At 42.7% G+C, this 25,362-nt stretch overlaps 1 protein-coding gene across 21 annotated transcripts in view; it reads right to left on the bottom strand.

Moving 5' to 3' along the window:
• snap91a (synaptosome associated protein 91a) overlaps nt 1-25,362 on the bottom strand; it is a 53,643-nt gene that overhangs the window by 13,755 nt on the left and 14,526 nt on the right. For 9 of the 21 annotated variants that reach the window (XR_005070787.1, XR_005070786.1, XR_005070785.1 and 6 more), the window contains exons 2-16: nt 16,873-17,015; nt 14,812-14,887; nt 13,124-13,226; nt 12,518-12,611; nt 11,288-11,399; nt 10,683-10,789; nt 10,544-10,585; nt 5,989-6,050; nt 5,664-5,672; nt 4,569-4,581; nt 4,164-4,336; nt 3,942-4,036; nt 2,564-2,578; nt 2,095-2,310; nt 440-517 (exon numbers count right to left, since the gene is read on the bottom strand). Coding sequence is in view for 18 of the 21 variants with exons in the window: in XM_037075135.1 (XP_036931030.1) it covers nt 440-517; nt 2,095-2,310; nt 2,564-2,578; nt 3,942-4,036; nt 4,164-4,336; nt 4,569-4,581; nt 5,664-5,672; nt 5,989-6,050; nt 10,544-10,585; nt 10,683-10,789; nt 11,288-11,399; nt 12,518-12,611; nt 13,124-13,226; nt 14,812-14,887; nt 16,873-17,015 (1,338 nt within the window). In the remaining 3 variants the exon portion in view is untranslated. The remainder of the gene's footprint in view (nt 1-439; nt 518-2,094; nt 2,311-2,563; nt 2,579-3,941; nt 4,037-4,163; nt 4,337-4,568; nt 4,582-5,663; nt 5,673-5,988; nt 6,051-10,543; nt 10,586-10,682; nt 10,790-11,287; nt 11,400-12,517; nt 12,612-13,123; nt 13,227-14,811; nt 14,888-16,872; nt 17,016-25,362) is intronic. The other 12 variants (XM_037075149.1, XM_037075146.1, XM_037075140.1 and 9 more) reach the window with 6 other exon arrangements.

A 25,362-nucleotide genomic window follows, 5' to 3' on the forward strand; every position in this document is an offset into this window, starting at 1 on the left:
AAAGGAAAATGCTCAACAATGATGAGTATAATCATCATCGTCATCATCATCACCACCAGGTAGTATCAGGGTTAGGGTATGAAAATAAATGGTATCCTTTCTCAACTGAAAGTATATTTAATAGCTCCGCTGCGCTTTTTACTGTAGTAACTGGGTGAATATTAGCGGGAGAAGAGTAGTCAAGATGAAGTAGGTGAGGGTCCATGACTGGGGCATTTAAGCAGGATTTGGGGTGAGACAGTAGGCCCTGGGGGCACACTTTGTTCTACTGTCTCCTATGGAAGCAGAAGCAGCTTTAATATAATAAAAGCAATCTCAGCTTCACATTCACACACACACACACACACACACACACACACACACACACACACACACACACACACACACACACACACACTTACAAACACTTGCAAAAACAAAAAGCTGTGTTGTCACCCACCAGATCCACCAAATGCATCAGCAGCGGGGCCCGCAGCCACGGCGGCAGGACCGTCTCCTGGGGAAGGTGCAAACGCATCTATGGTATTGCAGATGCAAACAGCCGGAACGCAAACACAAAACATAACACCCGGGGCCAACACACCGACAGACACATGACACATAACAAACAAAAGATGAGTTAACAAATGAAATGGACAGGAAAGAAAAATGAGAGGTCAGCATCAGGAAAAAGCAGAGAATACAAGAAGTATGCAGCCCAGTTACTGCTGATTGTACAATCAGGCCCTTTGGAGAGTTTTGATGGGCTGCATAATGCTGCATTCAGTGAGAGCACCACCTGTGCAGGCTCATGGAATGAGGCAAGTTGTCACAAGTTACTTGTACTCTGTGACAAGAGGGAAAATGTCAGGGATGGACGAGGCAGAGTCTTTCTTTGAACAAGGGAACTTGGTGCTCAACTGTTCTAGGACTTAGCTTAATGTTAAAAAGCCAAAATATATTCAAATAAAATCCAGTTACTCATCATCATGACATATTAATGAAACTGTTAGTAAGCCATTAGGGAGAGAATCATTAAGGATGATGAACAGAAACAGCAAAATCCCCAAAATACAAGTCAGAATAACTGAATAATTACACTGCAGTGGGTTTATTGAGGCAAACAAGATTATGAAAAAACACTTTGTTGAATGTCTGAAACATGTTAATGTCAAAACTCATTAGTGTTTTTGTTCCAGTTGTGGAGCTTTGAATAAACCCAGCGAAAAGCTAGTAATTCATTACACTGGCTTATATTTTTGGGATGTGCCACAAATGACAAATGCCAAACAGTGTGCTTGACATTATGTCAGCACGTTAGTGTACGAGCTGGATGTTAAAACATTAGAAAAAAGGTGACGATATAAAATCATCACATGTGACTCACACCACCAGGGATCAAATACAATATTCAAAATTAAATATCCAAAAAATCTTTGAAAAATCCAGAAGGTTTCTAACGCTTCTCAGTTCTGAATGGATTTCAAGAATCTTTTCAGCTTGCTCAACTGTTATAGGTATACTGTTATATACTGATGTGTTTCTTTTCTCCAGGGTTTAATATTGTCATACCAAATAATGTGCTATATATATATATATATATATATATATATATAAAAGCCATTATCAACTGTTTTTCATTCAGATTTTTCATCCTTTCAGATTTCTGTAAAATACTTTCAGAGCTGCAGTAAGTGTTGCTGAAAGACCCTCTGAGTTTTTCAAAGATTGCCGGGTGATTAATCTTCTGAAGAGTGAATGTGTGGCCCTGTGAATGTTAATACCTGAGAGGCACGAGGTGTCGTCGGCTTAATCAAGTGTCATAGTTTCTGGCAAGTTTATGAGTTTCTTTTAAATGTTGCTTACATCACATAATCGTGTCACCTGATGGTATTAAAGCATTAAGACTTGGATGGTTTTATGATCTGGCACTCTTTGTGAACATATCACTAGTTGCAACCAAAAGAGTGGTAATCAAATCCTAATCCCCTATATTGTAACTTTAAACTAAAGGGAAACTTATCAGTAAACGATGAAGGGGATTCGGTGGAGAGAAGCAGGTAGGCTGCCGTGTTGTGTTTCCTGGTCTACATCCTATCCTGGGACCAGACTGACCTCCGAAAAGGTCGATGTCTGTGGCTGAGGTGGCGGTGGGAGCTGAGACAGGCAGTGAGGTGGGTGCTGCAGCGGCCGCAGTGGCGGCGGGAGCGGCAACGACTGAGGGCGCAGAAGCTGCAGGGGCAGCAGCGGCCGCAGCATCAGCATCAGCTTCAGCAGAGTCTCCCTCAGCCAGGAGAGCTTCAGAGGCTTCCTCAGTGGCAGCCGGAGTTGCTATGCAGACAAACCCCGTAATCCAAATGCCACGACCCAGTCACAACCCCCCAAAAGAGTGAAATAGGAGAAAAGAGGAAAGAGGAGGAGGACAGAAGTGTCAAAGAGACAGAAAAATAAAAAAGACAGGTTTAGCAGAGGTGCTAAAGATAGAAAGACAATGAGAAATTTAGGTAGAAAGCCAAGTTGGGTAGTAAAAAGTGAAGTGCCTGCAGGCGTTTCTCATATTCAGTGCTGTCAACAGAGTACTCACCCTCAGCCAGGAGATCTACACAACAGACAGAGAGAGACACGGGTGAGAGGGATGAATGAGATCATGAACAGGAAAGCTGTGATTTTTCAGTGTTAAAATGATCTGATGAAATTTCGAAATCTTTCATTTTCAAGCTGCATTATGGAGGACAAGCCAGAGAAAAAATAGTCTTGGACTAGTGGTAAAGCAGAATAATGCTCAGAGCTCCTTGATGTGATTTAGGCTTCTCAAAGCCCACAGTTGGACTCGAGCCATCTTCAGGGTATCAGTGGAGATGTGGGGATAAACAAAGGGCATGCCACAGTGCAGCAGCCCATTTAACATGGAAATACCCTGTAATTCAAACTAGCATCCAATAAAAAAAAACATAAACCGGGGCCACATTGTTTTAACCTTCTTTAAGGAGTCCTCCAAAAGAAGACCACAGTTTGTTTCAGCTCACTGACTTCAACTCGTAGGCTATATACTTGCTATCACTGCTGACCATTTTCCAAAGCATATCATAGCTTTTTAAATTGATTTCCCTCTTCCTATCTCTTTCAAGCAGTAAGCGCTTTCCATTTATTTTACAGTGGTATTAAAAATCACTCTGCAAGGACCTCATCTCACTGTATGCTTTGGAAAATGGTTTGCAGTAATGCAAAGTTAAAGTGTTTGTAGTTAATGGGATGAAACATGCAAATATCAGCATGGTCCATTTGAAATGTATGTCATTTAAGTCTATTAAATATGCTCTGTCATTTACTGATATCGTTTGTCTAAACAAGTCTAATTTGAAATCTATCATTTATGTACGGGATGGTTGATTAACATCCCTTGGTTGTTCTGTTATGGCTTTGCAACTGTAGCTTTGGATTTCTACACATGCTAATGAGCTACAGCCTCCTAAGAGAGATACTGAACATCTAAGGAGTTTGGGATGGGTGACCCTCCTCAAAACCAAAAACACAAGAGAAAAAGTGTACACATTACACCTGGTTACAGTAGTAACAGCGGAATCAACTTATTGGGCTAATGTTAGCCTGACCTGGCCTGTGAGTTCCTGCTCAGCCCAAAGACTTTACAGTATGACAAACTGACCAGTTTCTTTAATCGCTTTTCTTACAAGAGGAAACTCTTACAAGAACAAAACAAGTAGTTTCCATGTGGAAATATCCTGTCCATAGTTTTACAGATGTGGTCTATGGGTAAAGTCCTTTTACGGCTGCAGAGGAAATTAACACTGCAATACCGCAAGTGACCACAAAGAAAAATTTGAAGTAAGGCTGAGTAGACCGGCCATATCCAGGGCTAAATAACACATTCTTTGTAGCAACAGTAGATAAATGAGGCCAACCTTTGCGAACAATCAACAACTAAAAGAGCAAAAAGTTCTCACCTCCCCATCCAGTCATGGAGGAAGCTGCAGCAGCGCCCCCTGCTGATGAGGAGGATATGGGGTCTAGATCCAACAAGAAGCCATCATCAAGAGCGCTAAACACAAAGAATGAAAGAGAGAGGGCGTGTTGACAGAGTTAATCCATTTCTGATGTCATTTCCTTCACTCGGAATGGATGTGGCTCAGTTCAAACACTTTTTAATATTGTTGAGTGACTCTTACTTGCTGGCAGCTTTAGCGGCGGCGGGGGCCAGTGCAGTTGGGGTGACCGAGGGGGGAGGAGGTTTGGCAGGCGGCCCAGGGCGAGCAGGGGGACCGCCAGCGGCAGCGGGAGGTGCAGGCTTGGCCGGTGGAGCAGCAGCAGCCGGTGAGCTGTTGTTGGCGGTAGCCTCCTGCTGCAGAGGACGTCAACATGGTGACCAACCCAGTTATGTAAAGTGATGTGAATCAACAGCTTTTGACACATGAATTCACAATGAATCACTACTTGTTGGCAGTGGAATGAAGAATTTGCGTTTTTTAGCTCATAGGCTGCTCACTAAAGATCTAAGTAACTGTGCTTATAATAAATAAACAAAGAGTACTTTTATTACCACCACATTATGACAATTAGCAAGCATAGCTTACCTTAGTAGGCGACCTGCAAAAACAACAATAGCACATAAGTTAAAGAGTTTATCGATGTACAAGCTGAAACACACGGCTGTTACTGGGAGGCAAAGTGACAGCTTAAGTATCACTTTGGTGTTTTCAAGCAGGCAGCATTTCAAGCCAATTCCATTTAGTAAACATCTGCAATTAATGGATCTACACTGAGCTGCTGAGTAATGGCATCTTGGCCTCAGCAACTCCTCAACAAAGCTTTTTCAACATCACAGACAAAAAGTAAGAGCTGAAGGTTTCTGACTGGCATGCTTCTAATGATGATTTGTAAAAGTCAGGCTGATGGACAGTAAGGTAAATATGTTAGTGATAACATCAGCTAAAAGGCAATACCTGTCATTGTACAGTATGTTAATTAGGGGTTGACCGATTATTTGTTTGGCTGATTATCAGGGCCTATAGTCACCTTTTTCATGATTACCTTTATCAGTATTTTCTGTGTCTGACTGCCATAAAAATAAAAAATAAGACAAATGCAGTACTTTGGCACTGATTCAGCACCCTTTCTCCGTTAGTGGTCACCACTCTGTGGTCTCAGTGTCCACAACACTACCTGATGTCAGACCAGTAATGAATAATCTGAATGTGCTTGCTAAAGTTATCAAATAAATGAAGTATGGTGAGAGTTTAAAGTAACAGGAAATGGATATACTAAAGCAAAGTACCTCCAAATAAGTACAGTACTTGAGTAAATTGTAGTTGGTTACATGACATCATTGGTAATTCTGTAAAAGGTTCCAGTTATATATACTTTTATGTTTCCTGGATTACTATTGATCCGTATGGGCCCTGAAAGAAACATATGAGTCAACCCCCAATGTCAATGACAGCAATTATGCAAATGATGTTAGTCACAAACATGAACGTAACACTCAGTGTGTGTTTTCTATAGAAATGCATCCTGAACAAAATAATAAGGACAACAACATTAATGACAGCTGCTTGTTCAGATGTTAGTTGTTTTTTTTTTCTATAGAATCACTGAAAGCAAATATATCAACACAAATGTTACATCTGGTGAGTGGTAAAATACTACTCCCATCGACAGAGAATACTTACTTATCCTCTCTGGGTTGAGGAAAGACAGAGGAAATGACACGTTAGAGAAGTAACAGAGAACAGTTGGGAGGTAGTGTTGATAGAGCAGTCACTGCTGTAGCACTCATCAAACAGACCAGAAAGAGCTGAGAGCACCAAGCAAACCCAGGTGCACGTTGGACTGCCAAGCTATCCTGATCCAAAATCACTACAAACTTCAATGGCTTTCGGCATGGCACGAAAACCATGAAACCGTATAATTACAGGATTATTGAAGCCTCAGCTCACTGTTGCTGCTGCTAATGATAAAAACCGAAACAGGTGGCAGATATATTGAACTACTCACGGCTTCTTCCCCTCCAGCGTGTTGAGGTGGGTCTCCAGGGACTCCAGAAGACTTTCTGGGGCCTGTGGAGTAATGAAGAGAGAGTGAACCAACGGAGACAAACGCATTATCAAGGGTTGGGTTTAGTCAGAGAGGCTGATAATGCTAATTATACTTATACTGACAGTAGAACACAGGGGACCACACAGTCAAACAAAAACACCGGGAAGTGGATTATTTTTATTATTTGAGTAGAGGGATTGTTTCTTTGCGTGTTCCGGTTGATGGTGGTAGGACATCTCCTTGGAAAAATATTGTAAGAAGTACCTGACATCCTTAAAGATGACGGATATCACCAAACTGAGGTAGGTGCCTTTACTTTGACTACCCTCACACTGTAGGCAGTGTGTGACACACACATTTTAAATGTTGCAGGTTGGCACACTTGAAAGGACACATATTTTGCTTTTTTACCTTTCCCTCAGTGTTTTATATATGTTCTTGTGCATGTAATAGGTCTTAAAAGTTAAAAAATACAAAGAAGCTCCTCTCTCCCACAGAAAACACTGCTCCTAAAACGCCTCCTCTGTGACATCACAGTATCCCACAGATTTACACATTAAGCATAGTGGCAGTGGGTCAGACCTGTGTGAGCTAACCAATTGGAGCAGACTTAGTTTTTGGGAGGGGCAGCCTTAAAGAGACAGGAGCCAAAACACTGCGTTTCAGACAGAGTGGGAATACAGTGCCGCGGCACTGGACAGTATGAGAAAACTGATGTGTCTTTTGAGCAATAAAGCATGTAAACCTATAGTAGTAATAACCTCAAATGAAATTATGAGCCAGAAAATGAACATAATATGTCTCCTTTAATGATATATCATAGGTCCCTCTCCTGGAGCACTCATAATCATCTTGCGTGTGCATTTTTTCAGAAGAAGCTTATCAACATCATGTTCCATTTCACTCTATCCTCAGATGTGTCAATCTCTGAACTTCAGTCTGTCACTGGGTTCAGGATGCATTGCTGTTTTTCAGTGAACTTGCTACCTCTTGGTCAGTCTATCTTTAATTATGATTTTGACTTCAACTGCTATCCAGATGGCATTCAAATTTACATCTAAATCGGCATCAACTGCTTGCAAATTTGATGCCCAATTGTCTTCAAAAGAAGAAAAATACTAGTGAATTGAATATTCAATACTAGCTTGGGACTCGTGAATTTCTCTCTTGAGCTGATTTGCATCACTTCACTGTAACTTTCTTGTCAAGCAATTTCTTGTATACTTCTGTGATGAATGGCAATTTAAATAAACCTTCAGAAGTCAGGACTAGGGCTGCTGAGCATCAATATTTTTTGAGTATCAACCAAAAAATGTGTGTGCAGCATCGAGTTTCCACAATTAACAAGGCCTGAAAGTTATTGTTTAAGTTTCATTTGCCAACAGCTTGGACAATGTCAATTCATTGTAGTTAGAAATAAAACACCAGATACAGTTATTATAAAACACTTGTCAACTATTTCATCATATAATTATATTCCATTGGATGTCTGGTTATACTTTGATCATTTGTAATCATTCGTATAATTCCATTTGGTACACAGGAAATGGATGACCAAGAGGTGGATAAAGCAGGATACAAAAAAAATAAATAAATCAGTTAACAATAAAACAGGAACAGAAGACAAAACAATATAAAGGTTTAATCAGCATGCTAACAGAGAAGAACAATGCTCCAGCCAGTCACGATGCAAAGCTGCATGCTCAAACGGGCTAAATGGGATATCATCACCTCCTGACATGCAGTGAAAAGGATAGTACAATATCCGGTGGGGATCATTATGTGAGGGCAAAGCTAATTCAGCCAGTGGAATAAGTCAATAATTCACTTTCCTTAATTCCCTGCTACATATCCTTGATCTAGCTGTTTAAAGCTGTCTGCTCTATTATCCCAAAAACTTTGAGAGACCAACAAGGCAGAGAGGCTGATCATTACTTTGTCTTTGCACTGTCAGGGATGAACAGACCATTAATCATCCAGAGACTTTAAAGTGTCTGTCCTCACCACTGAGGACAACGCCGGCTGTTCTGCAGACCATGGACAGACTTAACGGCTCTGTTGCTGAGATGCTCGAACAGCCAATATAAAAACGTCTGTACCATCTTCCTTTGGATGTGACAGCAGCAGGCCTCCGGGCATGAATATGATCTGCTCTGACTGCCATCATTCGCATTCGAGCGTTTCCTACATCCTGTCGCTGCTCAAAAAAATGGCACCCAAGCTTACATGAGTGATGACATAACAACTTGTCTATCCTGGAAGGGATGGGGACAGAAATTGGTGGCTGAGGGTGAGATGAATCTGTTATAGTTTCAGGGATCTGGGAGATTGATATAGTTCCTCTCCTGGACACATTAATCGAATTTTATCAGCCATACCGAATCTCATTTTAAGGACTGACACCTCTAGATTGGGCTGTGAGGATTAATCACGTTATCCTTCTAATTTATGGCCGAATGTGATACATTACACACACTTGTTGCACTACTTTCTATAAATTCTCCATGAAAACAACCCTTGAATGGTTGAGTCAGTTCATGTGTGAGATAAAGGACAATGCTGTGAACCCCAAACATCGTTTTAACCACGCTCAGCTTCATGCTAAAGTGCAGCCAGCATGTCAATAACATTCACATGCTTTCCTAGCTTGAGAGAACCTAATGGAACCATTTGCCCATCCACAGACAGTCAGAAACTGCTGCGAGACTGTGAGGGAAGAATACATTTTAGTATTTTGAACTGACATTTTTGGGGCTATAGTCTAAACTGAAATAAATTGATCACTAAGAATGCAGCGATAACAGTACTCTGCAGGCAGTGCATCAGAATGTACTGAACACTTTCGTTCAATGATGCTTTCAAGAACATTGCTGAAGAAGGGAATGATGTAGAAGTGGATTTACCACTCAAGCAAATTTCAAGACTCAAGTAGCTGTATAAAGCCACATAGGTTAATGGTTCAACATTTTGAAAAAAAAGGCCTTTTCACCTTTAGCTGAGAACTATACAAGAAGATCAACACCACTCTATCATCTGGACTGTAAACATCAAGCTACTGTAAGCAGGTGATTAGCTTAGCTTACCACTAAAGGGGCAGTTCACCCTAAAAATCAAAGCTACATATTTTTTCCTCTTGCATGTGGTGCTATTCATCCATCTACAGTTTTTTGGTGTGAGTTGCAGAGTTTTGAAGGTATTGGCCATCTACAATCCATTATATTAAAGGCGAGGCAGACATCTCTGGGGCAAATACGTCAAAACTCAGAGACTCATGGTAAGACACAGGTAAGAGAAAAAATATTAAATATGGAGTAAAGTTTATCTTAAGAACAGTTCAAACTAATGACATATAATGTGTTAATTAGTGAGCTTCAGACTGAGCTTCATATACAGCGAGTGGCCATGACAGCAGTATCAATCGTCTTATATAACTCTCACCAAAAGAGTAATTACAAATATTTCCTAAAATATCAAACAATACCTATTTTGGCCACAAATCCACCCCGCTAACATAATACAGGTGGCTAGCATTTAGTCAAGCTAATCTTGCTAGCATATCAGCAAAGCCTTGACAAGATCCAACACCCTCAAATATCCATACATATCACAATGTGTTTGATTCAGTGTGATGAGGACCTGTTTTATAGGCCTGCCATTAGCTCTTTGTGGTTTATGAAGCCTGAGTTTAATCAGGCAACATTACAGCATGCTTCTCATGCAAGTCATCCATACTGCCATGTCTGAATAGACAGAGAGTTTCCACGACACAACAGGACAATTAGGGTCTCTCATCTTTGGAATCATTTACATTAGTGATAAAACCAGAAATAATCTTTAAAGTGACTATGTAGATGTTATGGAAACTCTGCAGCGCCGCCAGCTGATAACAGTCTTCTCCGCCCTCATAGAGCTGTTGAACTAAAACTGTGTTTAGCTCAGATGTTCAGCAGCAGGAAACAGCCGCCCCGGTCAGCAGCATCGCTCAGCATGTCACAGCTTATCCATCGGCTTTTTCCAGTCACATCATCCCACTTCATCACAGCGCCTGATGTCTGTCTGCTGGGTGTGCACTCGCTGTGCAGTGTGCTTCAGTTCAGCGCACTCAAAGTTCAAGTGTCGACCTTTCCTATGCTCTCAAAGCTAGCTCTGTGCTCGCTACTCACACGCTCAGCCTGAATGATCAATCTGCATCTCTGGAAGTGAAAAGAGAAGGGTTGGGCACAGGGCCCGTCAAGAAGAAGAGAAGAGGGGTACAGTGCCTCCTTTCTTAACAACACAGTGTGGCTGTCTGTGAGTGGCTGGTTATTATCAAAGAGGAGCTATAATGGTGAACAACAGGAGAAAGGAACAGGTGGGAGCTTCAGACATTCACACAACATGCAGTACAGTTACAAAGAAAAAACACAATCCTGACATGCTCTGTTAGTATGTAGCCCTAAAAACCCTCACAGACCCAACAGTAACAATTTATTGAAGATCAATAAAAGGAAGGAAATGCCTGAGTCTGTCTTACCTGAGTGAGTTCGGGTATGTCATTTTTGTCTATTCCCACTTGCTGTAAAAAAGAAGGAAGTAAGGTTTAAGTGCCTCAGTTACCAAGCAGCACAACATTTAGCTGCTGCTCAGTGATATAATGCGTCTCTGCGGGCTACCTCTGCAATTTTGAAGAATTCTGAAACCCGAGTCATTCGTGTCAGGAATCTCTTGTAGATCTCCAGCCCGTCTTTACACTGGCTTCTCTTCATCTGGAAGAATTTTTCTGGGAACACAGAGATCATGACACATGAATTTTTACCCACTTGATATCATTTGTTTGTCTGCAGAGCCAAAGCCTTATATATCTTATGCTGCCTCTGTGCCACAGAGCTCCAGTGTTGTTTAAAAAAAACACAAATGTGAGACAAACCTTTCCGCTGGGAGACATGTTTCATCAGTACAATGAACCCCGGCACTGTAGTATATTTTGAGGTGATCCCACATACACTGTTCTGCTGCTGAAATTCTCACAAGAGCACCAAACCCCCACTAAATGCGTCATTTACTCTTGTTCGAGTAATCTTTGCTATAAAATAAAGTGCTCAGCTGCTTTATAAAATATGTTTACCATTTGAAAAATAGAACAATGTATCTGTGACACACTTTTTTTTTTTTATCAGTACCATAGGAACATGTTTTAATGCCAATTGTTAAAATAAAAAAAACTCATAGAACCCTCAGCATCATCCTTTCAGGGGACCTAAAGAGAGCTGCGCTTTACCTAGCAGGTTAATGATGCCATCATTGTAGCAGGCGTACAGCTTGATCAGGTCTTTGAAGAGCAGGAGAAAGCAGGCATTTATCACTGGATTGTCCAGATCCTTGGGATGCACCTACAGACAGAAATAAATAAATAAGCGGTACAACGGGATGAGGATTTTACAGACAAAGCAGACTGGTGACAAAGTAAGACAAGATAAGAGAAGAAATGAGAGAACGGAACTTTATCACTCTCAAAGGAAATTCTCAAAATTGCAGTAACTTAAGAACAAAGAAAACTAAAAATACAATAAGAGAGAAATAAGCATTGGTAATGACTTTGTGAAGAAGTCATAAAAAGTAATATTGCACATGATATTGAAGATATAGCACTGCAATTTGATTTAGCATTGACAAATGCAATGTGATTACAGTGATGTGTTGAAAAGTAACAAATTACTGTAATCACATTACACTTGCCAAACACAATAACAGACGATTTGGGAGAGTCCTCCTCATGAGGTGCAACTACTGTTTCAGTGATAAACACATCAAACTAGCTGGACTAGTCTACAAAGACGTGGTTTGATGAGCGAGCGACTCAAGTGAGTTGTTTTGAGTGGATGTGGCCCGTTAAATGCAGCTCATTTGCCATCTGAAGAAAGATCCTGTGTACTTCCTCCTCATTAGAATAAGGATATGTGCTGACATATTGGCATATGTGGTGTTTAACATTACACTATTAACTGGCAATTGCGCACTGTAGTGTTGCATTGTGTTGCAGAGGAACACAAAGGTCATGGGATGAGAAGTGTAGCAAATTACGTTCCACAGGGAGTAAATACATAAAGTAACGAGTAATGTGTTTTGAGTAATCTGTGCCCTGCTTTCCAGGGCAAACTTACAAGTAGAATGAAATGTTCCATTATGTTCCAGGATCATACTGATGTATTGTAATGTATGAGACCAGTTAGTCTCTGGAGTCTCAGTGGCGTATTGGATTCATAATCTTAGATTACACACTGAGTTGACATCTACACCACTGGTGCACATGTTGTGACATAATTAAATTCAACACTTGTCCCACGTGTTACAGGGGCTGTTACTGACATGTCTTCATACACGCTGCTTCAGCACTAAGCTTTATTAAACCCAGCTGGCAGCTTTTTTTTTTTCTCCACTCTGTTTATCCCTGAGCGAATTCAGTAACCTCACAAAGTGACTTTGTTCCCTGTTCGCGGGTGTCACTCACATCAAAATCCAGCAGCGCATCAATCTGGCTCTGCAGGGTGGGCATTCCTTTCAACAGCTTCTCTACCGTCATGGTCCTCATCACTCCCTCGGCTCTGACACGGAGGAAGAAACAGAGAACGTGAGCATTTAGCAGATTTCAGACGGAAAGATTCAGACCCACACGCCGTCCATCTGCTAACACAGAGAGCACCTGTCTGCACCTGTCAGGAATATAGTCTCAACCAACCAGTCTGATCTCTATTCTGCAGTCTGCATTTATTTTTCAGTGCCAGCTTAAGCAGCCAGGGGGACCTTGTGTCTGCCAGCAAAACAGAACCATCCACTCTGAGCCTGAGTAATAACCCTCTCTGTATTCAGCTCTGCACTCAGTACAGGCAGCGGAGCCATGCATTTGACCCATCGCCAGGCCGGAGGTAGCTGAGTCCATCCCACGCACCGACTAACCCGCTGTGGGATGTGCTTCATTCTGATGGATACAGAGGGCAAGTAAGAGGGGGGCACGCTGTGGTCCCAAATAAACTAACAGGGCACTGCAAAAGAATAAAAATCGATAACAATGCGGAAACCGCAGCAGAGCGGTGTCGTGACAAGCGAGAAACCGTACCCTTTCTTGACTCGGCCGAAGTCGAAAGCCATCTGTCTGTAGGCGAAAGCCTTCTCGTTGAGATAGCGGCTGTAGCGTCTGATGAACGTGGACATGTCGTAGCCTGAGGAAGACACACTCATACATAAACACATGCACAGTTTCCAGTGTCAACTCAGAGCAGCGTATTAATAGGCTACTAAACTGCTTACGGGAAAAACAACACTAAAATGTCTGAAATACAACTGTAAGGAGTAACATTTGATAAAGAAGGGTGAGGAAATTAGCGAGTCATTGACAACCTTAAAAAACAAAAAAGTTCAACATTTTGGAGAATGAAGCTATTTATATTCTGAGATGAAAAGGTTGAGATCACTCCCTTGTTAGTATGATAAGCATGATGCTGAAGCCACCTAGGCCACTTAGCTTAGCACAAAGACTAAGATTAGATTCTGGGAAAAACAGCTATTCTCTCATGCTAAGCTAAGCTAATCACCAGGCTGTTTTTTTTTATACTTTATACAACAGACTAATCAGTGTAATATCAATCTTACCTAACTTGCCTGAATGCTTCATGAAGCTCAAACCAAGAGATGATTAGCATAACTTAACGACACAGTTAGCCTGACTCTGTCAAAAGCTAAAAAAAAATGCACGCCTTTAAAAGTCACAAATTAACTGGTTTCATTGTATGTTTAAGGTGTATAAAATCAGCATAAAAAAATTAGTTGCGGAGTCATGCTAGTTGCGTCCCCCGCTTCGAGACTTCATGCTAAGCTAATCACCTGGCTAAAGCTTTATATTTAGCATACAGATATGCCAGTGGTAACAATCTTCATCTAACTCTCTTGTCTGGATGTGAACAAGTGAAGCTAGCGACACAAGACGATTAGCTTATCTTAAAGACTGGAAGGAGGGGACACAGCTAGCCTGACGCTGAGAAGGTAAAATATGTACCTACTAGCTTCTCTAAAGCTCACTAATTAAATTGTCATATCATTTTGTTGTACAACAAAAATATCTGAAAAAAACTTGTCAGGGTTGCAGAGCCAGGCTAGCTGTTTCCCCCTGCTTCCAGTCTAATGATAACCTAAGCTAGTTGCCTGCAGTTTCGTATTTAACCGACAAAGATGAGAGTGGTATCAGCTTTCATATAACTCTCTTGTATGTATGGGACATGTAAAACTAGAGCCAGAGAGAGGTTAGCTTAGCTTAAATAGGGTTAGGCTAACTGGAAGCAGGCTGAAACAACTAGCGTGACAGTTGTTTTTGTTTGTGGACCAAGAGACTACCAACTATTTAGGCTGTTGAAATCTCTCAAGCATGTACAATCTGGCTTTTCTAACCTCTGCAGATCCTTGACTCACCCTAGCAGACAACATGTCCATGACAACAGACTGTGAACCTGGTGTTTATCACCATGGGAGACTGTATTCATTTCCATGGAGATGGGTTTAATTGAGGGAAGCGGGCCTGGGAGAGCTGGAACTGGTCAGGCTGGTTGTAATATTGATGCTCGCTATACTGCTGTTCTACCGTAAAACGCTGAAAACAACCATTTAATGTAAGCATTAGAGGGAGAGTGGAACTAACGATAAAGGGATGGAAGAACTGGCACTAGAAGGATCAGCTTAATAAGGATGCATCTGGGTTTAACATGAGGGAGGGCCTGTCAGGCCAAAGATAGGAAGGAAAGCGGCACCACCCACCGTGGGAGCCGGTTTTGTCCAGGAAGTTGCTGAGGTTGAACAAGGTGTTTCTAGATGCCAGGAACTGCAGGAATCTCTGCAAGAAAAGGACGAAATACACAGTGTTTATTTCTCTGCCAGGCACCAAATGACAAATATGGTGAATTTGCCTGCAGTTTTTGGCTACAGCACATCAGTCAGCAACCTTGATGAAAACACAGTGAAACGTGTCCTTAAACTGAATGGATACGCGAGAACAACAATGTGTGTCTACTAATGGAGAAATAACCATAGGTTACACCTCCCAGTTATGAATAAACACATTATATACCACCAGTCATTCCTCGTTATAGTTTTATGATCCTTTTCAAACAGATGGCTCCGTCTCGAAGGGGCTGTTGAGCACTTTCAGCACTCTGCCCCAAACCTGTGAAACTGCCTGTAGCAGAAGTTGGCATCAATAAAAGAGGTGTGATTCTATACTTGTCTCTCTCTTGAGTGAATACAGTGGAGAGAAATTCAGCATTTGAAGGAGCAGTGCTGCAGCCTTTGTAATCAGGAGTGCGTGAATACCCATCAGACACATGGAGAGGACCAGGAAATAATAAAGACTAATACACTCCCTCTGCAGATCTGCAAGAAGAAACTCACTCCAGCGACACATACACACACACACACACACACACACACACACACACACACACACACACACTCACACACTCTTATTCAGTGCCTCCATTTATGTAAACACGAGGCACAATAACATGATAGGAAGGTTAAGAATGAAAAACTCCCCCTGGAGAAATGGCGAGCTACACATTACACCCCCCTCCTCCTTTTATTCTATTGCTCTTTATCTCTCTCTCTGTTGTCAGTACTCTCTCTACCACCATAAGGAAAAAAACAAAGGCAAAGCTAAAAACAAACAGGTCTCAGGAGGCGGGAGGTACACACTGCACATGTATATTGCCTCGTCAAACACCTTTCTGCACCCTTCACGCATTTTACGACACCTCTCCCTTTGAGTTTTCGGAGATTAGAACACAAGTATGGAAAAAATGAGCTTATCAGTGTGTGTGCAGAGGGGTCACAGTGCAACACAGCTTACCCTTCTCCTCCCACCCCGACACCTGCTGTAGCAACTACAAACGTTAATGCTATTATCTCCGTAGCATTAAATCTCCTCTGCTTTCCCATCGAATGCATGCTGGGAAAAGCAACCCATCACTCCATGATGCTGAAGAGGAAAAAGTAGGTATGGAAGTTAAACAAATGACTAAATGACTTGAGCTGATGACTGTCTTATATTCTCCATCAGCTGAAGTCATTTCTCTCTCATTATCTCCTCTCAAATCATTCGGAACACGTTTCTTTCTGACATTGTTGTTTCAACACATCTCTCCTTTGTGTCATTTGCAGTTCAGTGGCAGCTTGGCTACTTTGTGATAGGCTGTGAAGGAGCATCTGCTTATCTCCCTGAGCTGTCCCCTGTTGCACAGTTCAGAGCTATTGTCTTTCTTGAGCTGTCAGGACATAAACGGGGTCAGGGGGTCGGGACCGGGAAAGCAGAAGGCCAGTCGCTCTGCAAATTCAACAAAATTTACAACTTTGGGTCGAAACTAAAAACGTAACAGGGAATTCTAAGGCTGACTACTGACAAAAGTGTGGTACACAAAATGAAAGCAATGAGCTAAAACAAGCTAAAATGCTGCATAAAGCGAAGGGAAGTGCTAAATTTGGCAATCATGAAAAGCGATTTGTCCTCCTTCTACAGTGTGTTTTTTGAGTGGGTATTTGTGTGTCTACCTTGGGTCTCGTGTGGAAAGTCAACCGAGAATCAACGCCCTTGTCCAGCACTGCCCTACTTTACACCTGACTGCTTTCTCTTACAACTAATCCTCTACCAACTCCGAGATCACACCATGGTGGTCAGTGGATCAGGTGGGATAAAGTGCCTTGATCGACTGAAGATAAATGTTCGCTCACCTCTTCTGACTGCATTTGCCCAGACACTGAAAGCGGCTACGAACATCAGCATGTGATCAGGGTATGTGTGTGTGTGGACATTATGCCGTAACCCACCTCGTTGCCATGCACCATGAGGTGGTGCGTGGTGATCAGGGCTTTGAAAACCACCACCCAGCTGGCGTTGCCGGCCCTCTCCATCAGCGTGTCGGCCATCTGGGGGACGTTCACATTGGTTTCCTGGGTCGCCTGGATCAGGACTGCGAGGCATTTGGGAGAGGAGAGACAGGAGGTCAGGTGGTGGGTATCAGCAGGGGAGAGACTCAGCACAGGTACAGTGTGTCCTGAAAAACCTTTTATACAAAGTAACGACAGCACAAACCACTGTGGGGAGGGTGTAAGAAGAAGACTGATGGGTGTGAGATGACAAAGAGGAGAATGCTAGAGTAAACGTGGCGCTCTGGTTCCTGGCTCTGCTGCATTTCACAGCTGCACTCTCTTGCATATTAATTCTCATTTTAATACACCATATGCATGGCAAAGTGTTACTGAATGGCACTTCATTGGGAGGTGGCCTGAGTAAAAAGCACAGCCATTTGTATTAGGCTCTGTGTCTGTGACAGACCACCTAATCTGTCTAAGTGTGTGTTCATTCCTCTAATTTGGCCAGTCAGATGTCTGTTAAGCAAGTGGCCGATATATTTGCACAGAGAAGAGTTTTCATCAACAGAACAGCCTCTGGAAGCAGCCATTTTCCATCCAAATGAAATGTATTGAGTTGAGTGCTTCACATTATGCCACCACTGCCTGGTGTGAGTCACACTGGCTGCCGCTTTGTTCGTTTTCTGCAGCCAGTCATTAATACCAGCTCAGGCGGAGGGAGAGTGGAATATTCCATGGCAGAGAGCGAAACCGAAAAAAAAGGGAGAGAAAAAAAACGGGGATTGCAATGCGATTCAGCCTCCAAATCAGAGGCAGACAAACAGACAGCGCTAAAGCATCACACCAAGATTCTGACGGAGTTAAATGTAGTGGTGCAGAGATAAGATCTTATGTAATACAGCGCTGGTTACCTGTAGGTCATCGACTCCATACAACTTATTTAACACTCCTATTCTTACATGGTATGCCTAGAAATTCACTTCACAAGGAAAAGACTAGCTGTCTCCATGTCAGTGGAAGGATTACAGTATGGACCGTTTATGCTACAACACTGTGTTATCCTCTTCAGTAGTAAGGCAGCTGATACACACACATACGTGCGCATGCACGCACGCACGCACGCACACACACACACACACACACACACACACACACACACACACACACACACACACACCGACCCTGCGGAGAATTAGCACAGAACTCTGCAATCCCACTCAACATTAATACGTTTTACGACTTCAGCTTCACACTTCTGGTTAACTGCTCTCATCAGTCCTGTTACTAACTCAGGCAGGCGCCCTCTTATAAGCCCACTGTTCTAGTGATGCCTGTATTTGCCTGCGAAGTCATGCAAATCCATATGTTTGCATAAATCACTTGCCATCCACCTACCAGAATCACTTTCTCCGATTTAGCAACCCGCACCTGCAGGAACATGCCACTCCATCTCCGCCGGTCCCTCTGGGCTGTATCGACTTTTCCATTATGTCAAACAGTGCAAGCTTTCCCGGGGATTACTTTATTGTGTGCTGCATTGATGTTTTAGTGTTCTCTTTAACAATTTACTTCATGGTTAGAGAGATTGCTCCCAGAAGACTAATTCTAAGCATTTACATGCGCATAGTAATGGCACCACAACAAATATCATGGGACATCTAGGATGCAAAAATATTTTTTTTTTAAAAATTCTGCTCATTAACTTGACAGGACAGAGAAAACTCTCCAGAGATTACAGAAATACACTTTCAGCTTCTGAAATCAATATTTTTAAACAGCTTTGATGGAGCACAGGACGACAACGACTGCTTTTACTCAAAAACAATTTCACTGTATGAGCTTTAAATGCTTGGATGACCTTTTGGATGTGTGGAAGATTATTTTCCGATTCTTCAATTTTACGCCTGAAGTGCCCATGGATGTAACATAGAGACAGATATTTCTCTCAGAAGCTAGTGGAGACCAAACACGTGCTAATGTTGCTTTAATTTCAGAATGCACTAACATGCAAGCTACAACATGAAAACAACTTTCTTTTTCCATTTCTAAAACTACCTTCAAGCTTGAGTAATGCTAACTGGCCTTGTATAATGTATTGTTTATGTGATAAATACAGTAGATTCATAGAGCACTTCTACAGGTTCAATGTATCAAAAGCTCGGCATATCTTGACAGTAACCCACCAAATCTCCTGTTTTATTTTCCTTCCTCCTGTTTAACAGCATCAGATAACAGTAAAGTCTGTGTACAGAGGTTCTCCAGCAGAAAGGGAGAGCCATCTCGCTGGCAAACCCGAGGGCATGTCTTCAGAGAGCGCGTAAGGAATGCGACGAGAAGGTGTGCACGCACAGTTTGTACATGATGGACAGCGAGGGAGAGAAAACATGACCGGCATCATTTTAAAAGCTTTGATTCAGCAGAGCAGGGCGGACACAGAGCGACTACTATTGAGCCCTGTGATTCATTAATGGTGTCATATCCATGTCTGCTCATTGCCAGCCGACTGGGAGGCAGCTGAGAGGTGTCTATTGAATTTTCCCTCCCCGGCTCAAAATAGACCAAAATCCAGTCCATCTCGCACATGGAGCAGGCTGTCACTCATAATCACATGGAGTAACTGGGGAGTCTGGGCACAGAAGAGTTTCCCTTCACAGTAGGATATTGATTAAAATGAACGACTTTCTAATGACTCTTGGGAAATACTTTTTTGACAGCTTTTTAAAGAATTGACATTGCATTTTTTAAGGATACAAAACCTATAAAAGGTCTGTAATTGAAACAGATCTTATCATTTCAATCCATACACTACAGAAGGGCGAGGGGGGAATAAATGTTTGCAGTTTTACAGGAGTTAATGGTGAGACTTTTTCTTTCATGGCAGCAGTGAATGCCTATATTCTAACAGTCAGCTTTGTGCTGAAATTCTAAGTAAAGACTAGTGTGGTGGATAGATGTGCCATTTTCTGTGACTAAATGAAAAATGACTTTTTCGGTTAATAAAAAAGTCCAGTAGCCTGCAGTAGGTGTGACTGAGGAGTCGACTGTGTGAATAATCGCGCATAAAAAATGCATTCAAGGTCACTTTGCCTTGACTGTCATGCTACAAGTCTGCCAGCGTTTTCACTTCCTCTATCATACTTTCATCATGGCGTAATGATTGCTGTGTATGTCCTCTTCAGTAGTGAGGCAGCTCACACGCACATAAACACACACATGTGTGCACGCACGCAGTGAGAAAGGGATAAGCCCTACAGGGATGGTGAGTCAGCAGCCCGCATTGCTTTGCGGTCTCTATCTCAGTCTGTCTCTGCCTCTTCTCACTGTGAGGGTCAGTAAACTGTGCAAACCGCAGAGCCACAGTCACTAAATATACATAAAGTGCTGCACCAAATCTACTGTAAATGATGTCTTAACGAGAGCACAGCAAGAAAATTAACGTATGAAAGATTTCAGCTGTAATTCAAGGTATTATTTGTTGCCAGGCAGCCGCTGGTTCCGCGCCGCAGCTGACAAACCCAATCAAACAGCGGTTCGACGCCGCGACGTACCTTTTCTTCGTCTTCATTCAGCTATGGCAGCCACTGCTGCTTATGACAAACACAGCATGCATAAGGATGTTACGAACCACACTGAAAAAAAAAAACCTTATGAGCCCTAATGTGAGATGACATTAGTTTATTTGAAAAATGGGCAGGACAAATTTTTGCTAAATATTTTAAACGCGCAGCAGAACGGAACAGTGATCCTGCAGGAGGAGAAGCAGAGATTCTCTGGCCTGATTGAGATGCCGAACAACAATTCAGCAGGATCTCCTGACTCACCGTCTCCCGCACCTTCCCCCTCAATTATTCATACGTGCGAGTGTGAGTACGAAGGAGAGGGAGAGAGCGCAAGGCAGCTCGACGTGGGGCCCTTGTCGAGCGCCAGCACACACAGAGAGTCACGCTGACTAAGAATTACTTGCATGCTCGGAAACTCTGCATCCTGCGCGCCGCAACATACAGCAAACCGCAGATATTTGTATCAGCAAACTGTCACATGACGCACAGAAATTTCAGACTGTGCATCCTCAAAGGCAAATCATTTACAGAGCACTCCGGTGGCTTCGCATTGAATTTTCACCCACAGCAGGCAGAGCTTCAAAAACACTCCCATGATGCCCACATCCTTCAAACTCCAACACAGGCTTTCTGCTCGCAGTCTCCGAGCACAGACCGTGACAGTTCCTGATGGCGTGACACCACGGCTGCCGTCTCTTTTGTTTCTCCCGAGCCGCAGAGGATATTATGTAATTGTTTTCACAGGCTGAGCAGTCGTCTCTATGGATAGTACGCTGATCTTGGGGTACATTGGTGTAGCTCTAAATTAAAGGCAAGATGCTGCCCATTGAGTTTGTAGTTTGATGAACAAGTCAGGTGAGAGTCAAGTCCAGTCCAGGGTCCAAACCTCTACCGCTACCCTGCTGTTGGTAGCTACCTTTTAAAGCTGCACTCCTCAATTGATTAGGCGACAATCTTTAATGTGAAAGGGTTTACTGGTAGTGTATTCATTCACAGAAAATTGACAATTACCACATATTTCGCTTAATTCCTTTTGGTTATGGGCGAGTGCATGAGCGAGCCACAGGATGCCTAGCTAGTTAAAGCCTGATGCAGAATGTGGACTCAGCGAGGGCTGCCATGGAGAAGTGGTGGTACTGTACCACTGAGAGGTAATTACATGGTGAGTCTTTCCATCTGTAAGAGCGGTTATCCAGCAGCTGGTGATTAATGCGATTGTCATCTCTACACTTAAATCTACAGAATCACAGGTTTTCAACTGCATTCGAGTAGAGCCCCCTAGACTTCAGTGCCGCTTGAAGCAGCACACACACAGATGTTAGCCTAACTGCCGGCTAAAGGCCTGCGTGTTGCTGTAACATGAGAGTATTTTTCCTCATGAACAAACATCAGCGTTGTTTTTTATGGACCCTGAAAAGTTGCGATAGAGACAATTACTGTAAACAGATGAACAATCATTATTAAACGGCTTCAACTGGCCTCTACACTGCATTTTATTGAGGATGTCATATCTCACGCACCCCTGCCTTCATCAGCGGAGCTGAGGTGGAGCATCGGTGATGTTGGTGACGTGAGATGTCTCCACGGAGCACAGGGGACACTAAAAGACAACAACCACCTCAGCCACAGTCTGTTCACCTTGCTACTATCTGGTGAAAGTAAAAAAAAATGTTTGCGCTACTGTACCGCCAGACTACTGAGCAGCTTCACTCCTGTGACACAATTCATCGGCTACATGTCAATTTTTTTTTTTTTTGTTTCATTTTCTGTTTGTGATGTAGCTAAAAAGGTTGTTTGGTGTTGTTAAATGATAAAAAAATGAATCTATGAGCCTCGTATCTCACAGATATACATGGGCCCACGCATGTTTACAACAGGACGTGTTTACAAGACACGGAATATTACAGAACACATTCTGATTAAAACAGCAGAGGATGAGTCGCGCAGTCTCATGTACTGTCGTCCTCGTAACAAATTCCTGTCCCTCACTGACGGCGCATGTCCTTCATTCAAAGCCTGGGGATTTTTTTTTTTGCTGTTACACAAGGTTATTCATGACATGAGGATTACACGAGCCTCTAAACTATTCTACACATTTGTTACATTGCACACATGCACACACTCTAGCACACACACACACACACACACATCCTCCCCCGCTCTAAATTTACAAACACAGCACCTGAGCCGTCATTGTGCAGCACAGCGAGCAGAGGGAGGAGGACCAGCGGTCTGACATGTCCACATCCTCTACAGTGTGTTTGTGCTTTTGAAATAAGAGGGATGAGAGACGAGAGGGAAAAAACACGATGACGTTAACGGACATGCAGGCAAACATCCACACAAAGAGATGTTCACAACCGATGCTTCACAATACAACCAGATATGAATCAGCATTGTGCCTCGCAGAGGCAAAACATATGCACAAAATTTAGCTTCATCTGTAATGCATGAAATGTCCAGAGCAATTTTCCCAAACTGAAACCCTCCCATGATACGAGCGGAACCCTGGGGAGAATCACTGTCTCAAAAATGAATCAATCCTTGAAAGTATTTTCTGTGTAGCCACAGCTTGTTGTAGCTCACTCTTCCACACCAGAACACTGCAGAAAACACAAAGACTTGCATTCAAGTGACTTATTCATGAATATAAGCATAGCCAGTGGGGTTGATTCTGAAACTTTTTCCACCTCTTTGGAGCAGTTCTATGTCGGCAGATGTCACTGAGCATGCTCAGAGGTTTGGCTTCTTGTTAACAGTGCTTTTGTTTTTGCTTGGCTGTGAGAAATAACAGAGACTGGTTATGTTTGTTGTAATGGAGGTAGAGTAGATCTCACCCAGTACAATAATAATGGCTATTTAATGTGTTTTTAATCACTTTTAGATACATTTAAGTCTGGAGGTACAGCATTAGCAGCTCTCCTTAGTGGGATAGTTCCATCCTTGGTTTTGGTCTTTTCATGGGATTGAGCAATAATTGTAAGATAAAATGCTGCCAGCATTATCTGTTAACAATAACTCGCCCTTGCCTATGTATTATGTGTAAATACATTGCTAGCTTGCTAAATATTAAAGTTATCAAGCTACAAGCTATCTCTGTGATCACAGTGGTCCTTGTAGCCTACTGGGGATAGTGTGAGTGTCCACATCCACCTGTTAGACGTCACTTCATTGCATGTGGAGATTATGCACTGGCCAGTGGGGACACATTTTTGGCATGTATTGTCCAAAGAGACAAAGCCTTAGATTTGCTCATTAGCCTTTGCAATAGATGCCTATTGTTGTCCAAAAATGATCAACAAGCATCTACAGCCATGCTAGCAGCTCTGTGTGGCTATATTACAGCCAGGGAGCATGCCAACATGCAGATTTGTACCATGCTGACCATCTTAGCTTACTTTGTCACAATGCTTGCCTTTGCTATTCAGCACTAACACAAAGTACAGGGGATGCATGTCTGTGAAAAGAATGTCATCGCTGAAAAAAAAAAAAAAACACATAAATGAGCCACAACCCACTTGGATCCTTGGATAAATGTGGCCACTGCAGTTTATCTGAGTCAGTCCTTCAGATGTTGTTCACATCAGCAGAACTGCCAACAACAAATGCATTATTTATTCCTGTTTGATTTGATATTTGCTACAAACCACAAGTGTTTTAGGGAATTAGGGTCTATACTGTACATTTATAGACATATAGGGACCAAAGAGCTCGATGTGCCACGGACAAGGTAGGGAGGGAAATACTGATCGACCAATGCATTGTTAGTTTTGTCCATTTTTTGACAGGATCTCCGGACAAGAGTTATTCTGCAAAGGTGTCCCAAGCCGGAGGGCTAGCAGTATTGAATGATTTGCCGACTCTTTGGACTCCTGTGCTCTATTGACCCACACAGTGTCACATATCTGTCACTTAATACCACACCAGGACGCCCTGCAGCATGTACAGCATCACACAACTGGCGGCACTCAGATTTCACACAGCACCGTTTAATATATCAATAACTGTAAGCGATATCAAAGCTACTGTGTGTGAGTACAACTGAAGGCAGACTGCCAGGCACGCATGCACCACAGGACAGACACGAGCATCTACGCAAGCCTGCCTGCGTGTGACGCACGCATGCAACATCCTCCTCATATTTTTCAGAGATGGCTTTTTTACAAATGTAACTCTGAGCACGACAGGGGACGTCACAAGGTGGTTTCCTAGGCAACAGGCTCTCATGTTTGCGGTGGAATCGAGGATGCAGTAAGATTCCTTTGAATTGTCTTCATAGGTGCCAAGTGATGGGGGTCAAAGCCAGATGTACGTGAGTCACACCAGCCATTACACAGCGGAAAGATTCATCACTGAATTCTTATAAATAGTAATGCCACTCATATAACCTCTGTGCTCATTTGTGTTGTTTTCTATACTGTGAATATGCATATCTATATTTCATAGATCGATATTATCAATATGTGACTCAAGTACACGAGGACTGGTGTATTCAGTGAGCTCTCCATCTACGTAAGAGTGCAGAGTGCAATACAAGCCATGCTGCATGAGTGATTCCTTGTTGAGCTACACATGAACGGACCATGAAGGCACAGTGTTTATTTATAGCTTCTCTCACCCTCAAGCAACATACAGGGAGAGAGAGAGAGAGAGAGAGAGAGAGAAAATACACCCAGAATGCACTCTGTCCCAGCGCAGCATAGCACCAATGTGGCGTGGCAGCCAAACAAAGAGGAAGCCATTGGGATCCAGACACGGTGGAGGCTGGAAGTGACATCTGAGGCAAAAGCTGGCATCTCACACAATGCTGCCGCTGCTGCTGGTGGACGCAGATAGCAGCGCTGTCTTCGTATAGACATTTTTCGGTGACATTTCACTCAGAATT

Source organism: Acanthopagrus latus, chromosome 17 (genome assembly GCF_904848185.1).
Source record: "Acanthopagrus latus isolate v.2019 chromosome 17, fAcaLat1.1, whole genome shotgun sequence".
NCBI classification, from domain to species: Eukaryota; Metazoa; Chordata; class Actinopteri; order Spariformes; family Sparidae; genus Acanthopagrus; species Acanthopagrus latus.